The 8886-nt window shown below is 34.5% G+C and overlaps 3 protein-coding genes across 4 annotated transcripts; 2 read left to right on the top strand and 1 right to left on the bottom strand.

Annotated features, from left to right (window-relative positions):
* On the top strand, positions 1–1231 carry LOC114181269 (zinc finger AN1 domain-containing stress-associated protein 12-like). The gene is made up of 2 exons (XM_028067675.1): positions 1–188; positions 565–1231. The coding sequence occupies exons 1-2, from the start codon at positions 81–83 to the stop codon at positions 1036–1038; spliced, it is 582 nt and encodes a 193-aa protein (XP_027923476.1). The 5' UTR covers positions 1–80; the 3' UTR covers positions 1039–1231.
* Positions 1232–1786: 555 nt separating this feature from the next.
* LOC114182146 (zinc finger AN1 domain-containing stress-associated protein 12-like) lies at positions 1787–3415 on the top strand. 2 transcript variants are annotated; one of them, XM_028068929.1, is made up of 3 exons: positions 1787–2034; positions 2520–2949; positions 3326–3415. In XM_028068929.1, the coding sequence occupies exons 1-2, from the start codon at positions 1927–1929 to the stop codon at positions 2922–2924; spliced, it is 513 nt and encodes a 170-aa protein (XP_027924730.1). In that variant the 5' UTR covers positions 1787–1926; the 3' UTR covers positions 2925–2949; positions 3326–3415. The 2 variants fall into 2 exon arrangements, with proteins under 2 accessions (XP_027924730.1, XP_027924729.1); XM_028068928.1 differs by lacking the exon at positions 3326–3415 and having other exon boundaries at positions 2520–3308.
* On the bottom strand, positions 3356–8381 carry LOC114182147 (ferredoxin-thioredoxin reductase catalytic chain, chloroplastic). The gene is made up of 6 exons (XM_028068930.1): positions 8120–8381; positions 7425–7537; positions 4682–4731; positions 4440–4511; positions 3731–3791; positions 3356–3590 (listed from the first exon to the last, which is right to left on the bottom strand). Exons 1-6 carry the CDS (start codon positions 8208–8210, stop codon positions 3546–3548), a joined length of 432 nt encoding a protein of 143 aa, XP_027924731.1. The 5' UTR covers positions 8211–8381; the 3' UTR covers positions 3356–3545.
* Positions 8382–8886: the final 505 nt, after the last annotated feature.

Below are 8886 nucleotides of genomic sequence, written 5' to 3'. Positions count from 1 at the left end.
TACCTCTCTCTCCTTTTCTTCTTCCCCAATTCATTCTCTTCAATTCTACTCTTTCTTTCGCAAAACTCAAAACCCTAACAATGGCATCAGGCGGAACCGAAGCCTTTCCAGATTTGGGTAAACACTGCCAGCACACCGGTTGCCACCAGCTCGATTTTCTTCCTTTCACCTGCCACGGTTGCCAAAAGGTAATTCAACTTTCTCTTCTTCTATCATCAAAAGTTAATTGCAACATGTTTAATTTCATGATTCGAATTTCAATTCTGCTCATGTGATTTTCAGAAATTAATACTTCTATGTTCTACATATAGGTTTTCAGTTTTTGCTTTCTGTTTTTTTTTTTGAAATAGTAAATCTTTTATTCTTTTAGACCAAACGATAGTCAAGAATCAAATGTATACATAACTGTTTGTCTCTATCTCTTTCCATAACAATCATATGAAATAATCTGTGTTCAGAAGATGAATCAAACAAGAAAAATTGTTGTACACGAAATTTCTCTTATCTGAGATGTTTGTAAATCGTCAGGTCAACAACACTAACATGGCTGCTGCAATTTGACAGGTGTTTTGTTTGGAGCACAGATCGTACAAGTCCCACGCGTGCAAGAATTCCGACCACAACAGCAGAAAAGTGGTTGTCTGCGAAACGTGTTCCATGTCCATAGAGACCACCGGCTACGTGGGACAGGACGAGGAGGCAATCTTGGAGAAGCATCTCAAGTCTGGTAGCTGTGATCCCACCAAGAAGAAGAAACCCATTTGCCCTGTGAAGCGCTGCAAGGAGGTTTTGACTTTCTCCAACACCAGCACCTGTAAAACTTGCCACATCAAAGTGTGTCTCAAGCACCGTTTCCCTGCTGATCATGCTTGCAGCAGAGGAGTTTCAGCTTCTTCTTCCTCATCCTCTGTTGCTGATGGTGGATGGAAGAATCGGTTTCTCGCTGCTTTAGGTTCAAGGGCTGGACAGGACTGTGCCAAAACTGGTTCATCTCGTTCTACCTCTCCTCCTTCCACTCCTTCTGTCAAGGCCTATTGAATGGAATGTTATAGTATGTTCCATTCCATTGCAATTTGAATGTTCAAATTTACACCATAAACTACCATATGGATTTTTTTTCTTTCTTATTTAGATCTCATGTGATAGCATAGCACACATCATTGTTCCTATTTAAACCTTTTCAATGTACATCCTTGCTTATAACAAATACTAAAAGGTTTCCTTCCATACATACTATTCTTCTTGATGGTTCTCAATCTTCTTTAACATATATGATAGTTTTATCTCATTCTTGTTTATGAATCAAATTGAATTGAAGAATTGAATCACGAATTGAGGGGAGCAAACTTAGGGTTTATGTTTTTCTCATCAATGTTTCTTGACCAAAACAACACAACATGCAAGGGCTTTTATAGCATAAAACTGGTACAGTGCAGATAATTTTAGTAAAACTCAAAACAGTCAAAGTTATATTGCACCGTAAAAACCATAACAACAGTTTTTGGGTCAAATAATTTCATGCTACCATTGAATAAATACTTATTTACAAGATAAATAAGATAATGCCTATAATGTTCTGTGATTCGGTGTTTATACGTAAATACACAATTGTAATTTCTTATAAGGAAAAAAAAAATCCTTTAGTTTAGTTGTCTATGTATATCCTCTCTTGTTCAGAAATAAATAAATATATAAATATATATATATATATATATATATATATATATATATATATATATATATATATATATATATATATATATGAGGTGAAAAAAATATACCATGCCGCGTCGTCGTCGTGTTGGAAAATTCTGAATTCGCGATTGCTTCTAGAATCTTCTTTTTGGGTTCATTGTGTAAGATTGAATATTCTTCGAATCTATTAATCAGTTTTTCGATTTTTCACAAAAACTCAGAACCCTATCCATGGCATCAGGTGGAAACGAAACTTTTCCAGATTTGGGTAAAAACTGCCAGCACCGCGACTGCAACCGCCTCGATTTTCTTCCTTACATCTGCGACGGTTGCCAACGGGTAATTCATCTTTCTCTTCTCATTGCATCCAAGTTTATTACAACACCTTCTTCATCACTTCTGCAATTGAAACCTAATATTTTTTCTTTATCGATTCACCAAAATGTATGTCTGCAATCAAAATATCAGTGTCCTAATGGGGAACTTTAAATAAATGAATAATTTAAAAAAATAAAAAAAACAGACACCGTAGAAACAGGTTAGAATTTGCTTAAGAGAATAGAAAATTGTTTATTTTATTAAAAAAATAACCGCAAATAAATCGGTAGATTGTATTTAATTATTTTTAGTCAGATTAAAATTGTAAGAAAAGAATTTATAATATGAATCAATTTATCTTAAGAATTTAATCGGTTGATGGTGTAAAAGTCAAAAACAAAAATCTTATTACCAATAAAATACAAGATACTTCGTACACAAATCACATTAATCTGTAATGGGTGTAAACAGTGACATGAGCAGCACTAACATGACAGCAATGGCAGGTGTTTTGTTCGGAGCACAGATCCTACAAGTCCCACGCGTGCCCGAAGTCTGACCTAAGCAGAAAAGTGATTGTGTGCCAAACATGTTCCATGTCCATTGAGACCACCGGCTACGTAGGACAAGACGAGGATGCAATCTTGGAGAAGCACCACAAGTCTGGTAACTGTGATCCCACCAGGAAGAAGAAACCCATTTGCCCTGTCAAGGGGTGCAAGGAGATTTTATCAATATCCAACACCAGCACATGCAAAAATTGCCACCTGAAAGTGTGCCTCAAACACCGGTTCCCTTCTGATCATGCTTGTACCAGAGGAGTTTCAGCTTCTTCATCTTCTGCTGCTAATGGTGGGGGGAAGAGTTTTCTTAGTTGTTTTTGTTTCAAGAACAGAACAGAAAAGGCCTAGAACCAGTGCAGCTCTTTCTATTAAGGTCCATTGAATACATTGCTTTTATGTTATGATTTTTGAATGGTTGGATGGCAATGTCATACTACTTCTTTTGGAATGTTCAAAATCACATCATAAACTACAATATTGGGATTTGTTTTATTTAGATCTCATGTGGTAGCACAATATCTCATTTAAACTAATGTCATAAATAGCACCTTTGCAATGTACGACCTTATTTATGAACAGAAATACTAATGGATTTTCTTTGTCATGCATATATACTATTCATGGTTATTGGCCTTATTAAATGGTTCTTTCTCTTCCATTCCATATTTCTCAATTTATATATTATTGTGTCATATTATTGGTCAGTGTGAGATTTCTATCTCTTTACACCAGACTCATTGCTTGTCTAGGTTTTACCATATAGCAGCCGCAGCAAAAAATAAAGGAATGATGATGTGACTGAAATTTGTAATACAGAGTGAGATAGGAATGCAGAGAAAAAATTACATATGATTTTTGGTAAATACAAATATAATACCTACATATCATTACACCTTTCTTTTGACTTGTCTTTCAAAGCATACAGCCCGTAACAACTAACAAGTAACTCAATACACAATATTCTGGGTGTTACATATTAGCTGTTGATTCTTTAATTTCCTCCAAGGTGATAGCCTGCAAAGGCATGAAGAAGAATTCAAGAGGAGAAAATAGCATGTTCTAATAAATTATGTACGTGATGCTAAATGATCGAGATAGCACTTTCAGCTAACAGGGTAAAATAACAATTTGAACAAACTGAATTAAAGAATTACCTGTTCGTCGCCAGCAAAGTCGTTATCGGGAGTGAGAAATAGCATGCAGTGGCATTCCTTCCTATCAAACAAAGTTGTCACGAATAGAAAATCAATACCCCAGATGCACAATTTAGGGCTTAAGGTTTTTCTCATCCATGTTTCATAACCAAAAACAATACGATATACAAGCGCTTTCATGGCACAAAAACAGACCAGTGGAGATATTATTTAGTATATAACTCAGCAACCAAACTTGCACTGCATGACCAAAATATAAACAAAGGTGAGTCAGGTTTCAAACCTGATAACAATGTCCTCACAACAGTTTTTAGCCAACTTGCTCAACAAGCTACCTCTTGAACAAATAGGCATTTAACAAGAAAAATAAGATCATGTCTACAGTGTTCTGGTGATGTGGAAGGTTAAACAAAAATTCCACATTGGTAAAAAGTCGTCTAGTTTCCAGTTTGCTTTATCTATACTTCACTAAAGAGTACAGACAAGTCTCAAACTTCTGGTAATATAATCAATGCATAACATCTGCTAAGAATGGTATGTGTGCTGTTGTGCTGTGCGGGTTTCAAAACATTATTAATACTACTAATCATAAATTAAACTAATGGAAACATGTCATAAAACTTGGTCATTACATTACATCAAACTCATAAGAATGAGATCAAAGAAGGGATATTCTTTTGCATGTAGTAATACTTCCAGATATACATACCTCTCTCTCATGGGAACACAAGGGCAATTCCAAAATCCTTGTGCAGCCTCAGCAGGTTTATCGTCATAATGCCTAAAATACAATGAATTTGGGCTTAGACTCGGAAAGTTAGAAGACATCAATACAGCCAGAACTATACTGCGCAGATAAATTCTGCTAGACATCAAACTATACAGCCACACTGCCACAACTATACTATGAAGACAAATTCTGCTTGACAAGCTAAAAGAACAAGTATCTACCGGCAAGGGCACAGTGGTGCACCCAATGAATCTTTATGGTCAGCCAACCCCTGTTCCAAAATAGAAATAATATGAGGAAGAAAGGTTAACTAATCAAATATGGTGATATGTATGTATACACTCTCGTACGTAATTCTCCAGATTGAAGTACATTTTATTACTGAAATATAACATAGTCCATCAAATCACAGTCTCTGAAACTATTTCTCAAACGGTGTAACTTCATTCCAACATGTCAACGTGGTAGTTCAATTTTTCCCTTCATTTTCCAAGTTTCTTTTTCAGAAAGCCTTAATATGACCATCGAATAATAATCTGGGAAACTCTTTCTCAGACTCACTAGATTAACTTTATTCCAACATGTCAATCTCCGTCGTTGAAATTATTTTTCCATTATTCTCCCGATTTTTCTTTTTCATAAAGCCTTTATATGATCACTATCAGAATGCACCTCAATTTTCACAATTGGTTTTCAACTGTGCGGATTCTAGATTAGAAATGTGATCTTATGCAACAGTATTAAATGAAGCTTGATAAGGCTGTCTATTCTCAATATTCCACATTTCAAACCATGGAAGCTACTGAATTTCAGTTCCAAGTTCAATATTTTAGTCATTTTCTGCCCACCACATGCAAAAGTTGCATTTTTTGTATAAAAAGACGAAAATGATAATTTAATCACGTGCATTAAAACCAGAAAGAACAATTATAACAAGGGGCATGAATATGATAATGTTTAGAATGAACTATGGTGAGGTAATGCTTCTTTTCTTTTGCCTTACACACTCAATATTTGGAGTTGGTGGACCTAAATAACGGAGAAAAGTATCTATTTCTGTTCACAGGATTCAAATCAAAAGACCTTACTTAACAGGAACCAAGGTCCTTGCCACTTGGACCAACAAGGAGAAGCTGAGAAATTGCTGTTTTCGGATCAGTAATTTAACACAAAATATCAAGTTTAGCAATTAAATGCCAAAAGCGTTTTATATAAAAAGCAACTAGTGCGTTGGCGAAAATCTTTAGAAAAGTTCTTTGGATATTAACAATATCAACTTCCCTAAAGTGTAACTCTGAAATTCAGAGGTTGCCCTGTACATTAAAGTGGAACAGCAAGAAAAAACACAAACAGAGGTCAGACGGGTCCCAAAATGCTGACAAAACTCCTAGCCTCCAAATTAACTCAACAGTGGCCTAAACAATGGCCTGATCCCTTCTCCCCCCGTAGACTATCTTCCTTACATTTATCCCACACTTTGGTGATGATACCAGAACCGTTCCCCCACCAATCAACAGCCTCTTTCTTTATCTTTTCTCCTGTTGCAGATTTTTTCTACAATCCCCCCTTTAAGTCCCTCCTCCTCTACATTCAGCTCAATCTACCCCTTTGACCCATTCCTCTCTGTTGAAGACAGCCCATGTTGTTTCTTCTTCCTATTCTAGTACTGGGCTAAGGGTGTGTACGACTAAGAAAAGATAAAATGAAAATTGTAAACCTAAAAAATACAAAACCACCTTGGAAAATCTTGATTTAGAACAGGAAAATCGTGAATATCTAAGAGAAGGAAGCTGAAGTTGAGTTTCTAAATTACAAAATAACCAATCTCTTTATTGTCTATGAATTTCTACTTAAATGCAAAAGAAAAAATTATTAACTTTGAAATATGCACAAAATTTACAATATCCAGAAAACCCCTTTAGAAACATATTACATTAGAACTTATAAAACCTTAACATTTTCATCTGAAGTAAATTACGTATTCATATCCTCAACATTCCAAATGTTTCAAATTGGATAGATGGGGAACCTATTTATGAATTCGTAATAGTTATAGCCTCACAAGAAAACCAATTACTAATGAAAGGAAAATATTCCACCACATTTTGTACTGTTAAAAATGAATTCAAGAATCAGTTTACAGGAGTAATGCAGGAAGCGTCAAGTAACATAGATGTGATATCGTGTGATTCATGATTGGAATAGTAAAACTCGATACACTTAAGCTACCTAATAATTTGAATTATAAGATAAATTTTAAACAACTTTGTACCTTTATACATGAATGAATCATTGATATAGTGTGATTGACAGAAATTATCTGATCAACAATTCACTCTTTTTCTTACTTTTACACTTATTTCCCCAATTCTCATAAAAAAAATGAAAATTCATATAAGCTTAAATAGTTGAATGAAAAGGAATTGAAATAAACAATTGTAAGCTTAAACTATTTGATTATTACACAACTTTATTTGTCACTCATTGATTCAATGCATGTTCTCTATTTAGCTATTTAATTGGGTTGTTTCAATTATTTTAAAATAAAGGTTTCGCAAACTTAATGCTACAAATAATTTTGCTCAATATGATATCTTTAAAGTAATTTTTCATTGTCTCTAAATCTTACTATTGACAACCTTGCCTAGTATACATCTATATGTACGTTGCACTTGATATGTTACTAAAATGGGCATAGATCCCACAAAGAAAGCTTTACTTTGAATATGAATTTACTTTGAAGTGCACCTATACCAACAATAACAAACCGCCAATTACTTTCACTTCTTACGAAATTGCACAACTTCCTCATGTTAAAAGACTTACTGTCCCCGGAGGATCAAACTATAAGAGGTTCTTTGGCAATACCCTCTAATCAACTTAAAAGGTATACTACGTATTATAATTATAATAATTAGAATTCATATGAATAAGCTAATAATATGCCAAAGACAGAAGCTGTACCTTGATGACAACTGAAGTTACTCCCTTGTCAACACAAAAGTATGTTCCTGACTTACGAGCGTACTGCTCTGAGAACTTCCTCATAATTTCAACGGATTTATCAGAAGGTTCCACTGAAAGAACAAGAAAATTATTTCGACTCAAACGCAATGTTAACGAATCATCAAATTGAAAGCAAACAGCTGCCAAATTAGGCAGCAGAATTGCAGACCCAGTAATAAAAATGGAAGCAAAAAAAAAATTAAAAACTGTATCATAGTTTATCAAATTTAATAAATGTAAAAAAAATGCTTTATTCTTTTAAAAAACAAGCCCACCGTCCACACACACGCAGCTGAAAAGCATTTATTCCCCCTGTTCCAAGTTTGTCAAAATCCAACAAGCTTTCAAATTTGATCAAAACGAACCTCAACCCCAAAACCCAATTCAAGTGTCACAAATTTCCCTATAATAACATAAAAAGGAAAGAAAAAAAAAACTCCGAATTTCAGGATTTAGTGAGTAAGCATTTCCACAAACACTTTCTGGACGAAGCAGCAATGAAACTACACATACACAAGAGAAGAACTGGGGTTCATAAACACACAATTGGGGTCCTGGGAAACGAATCGAATACAATTGGGTAATGAAAAGGAGAGAGAGAGAGAGAGAGAGAGAGAGAGAGAGAGAGAGCACTACATTGGAAAGAATTCTACCTCGAGCTCGAATAAGGGAATTGCGGCGGCAGCGTAAAGGGGTTGCGACGGAGGGAACGGCGAGAGAGAAGGCGGAAGCTTGGGTGGTCATTGGCGGAGATTTAGTTGAGCGAGAAAAAGGGGAAGATTTGTTGTGGCTCCCAGATTGTGTGAGAAGGAAAAACCAAACCAAAGAGTATCTGTGCTCTGCGTTTTATATGTTTTTATCTTTATTATTTTAGGTTATTTTTCGTTATGTTGTGGTCCATGAATAAAAATTAACTTTTATGACATTTTTTATATGTTTTATAGCATGTTTGGAAACTCAATAAAAATATATTATTTATTATTAAAACACTAAATCCAGCTATATATCAGTTAATTTTCATTGCAAATATGAAAAAAAAAAGTCTAAAAAATGAAATTATATATGCACACTAATAGTCTAGCAAGTGATCTCAAATTTAAATTATGTGTTAATATCTCATTAGTTTCTTTTCTACAAGCTTGTTTTTGTTTCCTTTTTGAAAATGAAGGGAATATAAAATTGGGATATGATAATATTTTTTATATATTAGAGGTTATTATTATTAATGGAAGCCACTCATTGCAAAAATATCTAGATGGTTGATGACGTTGAAGGTTTTGAAGTTCCAAATCCAACCATCTTTCATTCTTTCCCTCTCTTCAATTTCTTATCCACATTCCACCTCATCACCAATCACCTTCACCGTTTGGATCACTCCAAACTTCGATGCTATTATTAAAGCTTTTATTTTTAGTTCATG

This window comes from Vigna unguiculata, chromosome 4 (assembly GCF_004118075.2).
Source record: "Vigna unguiculata cultivar IT97K-499-35 chromosome 4, ASM411807v1, whole genome shotgun sequence".
Lineage (NCBI taxonomy): Eukaryota > Viridiplantae > Streptophyta > Magnoliopsida > Fabales > Fabaceae > Vigna > Vigna unguiculata.
The sequence above is the reverse complement of the archived record's forward strand: the minus strand, read 5'-3'. Positions and strand labels throughout refer to the sequence as shown.

Bases quoted from the DNA above. Each gene is read 5' to 3' on its own strand.
- LOC114181269 (XM_028067675.1), top strand. From the start codon at position 81: ATGGCATCAGGCGGAACCGAAGCCTTTCCAGATTTGGGTAAACACTGC. The intron at 189-564 runs GTAATTCAACTT...GCAATTTGACAG, and splicing joins CCTGCCACGGTTGCCAAAAG to GTGTTTTGTTTGGAGCACAG.
- LOC114182146 (XM_028068929.1), top strand. From the start codon at position 1,927: ATGGCATCAGGTGGAAACGAAACTTTTCCAGATTTGGGTAAAAACTGC. The intron at 2,035-2,519 runs GTAATTCATCTT...CAGCAATGGCAG, and splicing joins TCTGCGACGGTTGCCAACGG to GTGTTTTGTTCGGAGCACAG.
- LOC114182147 (XM_028068930.1), bottom strand. From the start codon at position 8,210: ATGACCACCCAAGCTTCCGCCTTCTCTCTCGCCGTTCCCTCCGTCGCA. The intron at 7,538-8,119 runs GTAGAATTCTTT...TTGTTCTTTCAG, and splicing joins TTCCCTTATTCGAGCTCGAG to TGGAACCTTCTGATAAATCC. The intron at 3,792-4,439 runs GTATGTATATCT...TTTGTTTGATAG, and splicing joins TGTGTTCCCATGAGAGAGAG to GAAGGAATGCCACTGCATGC.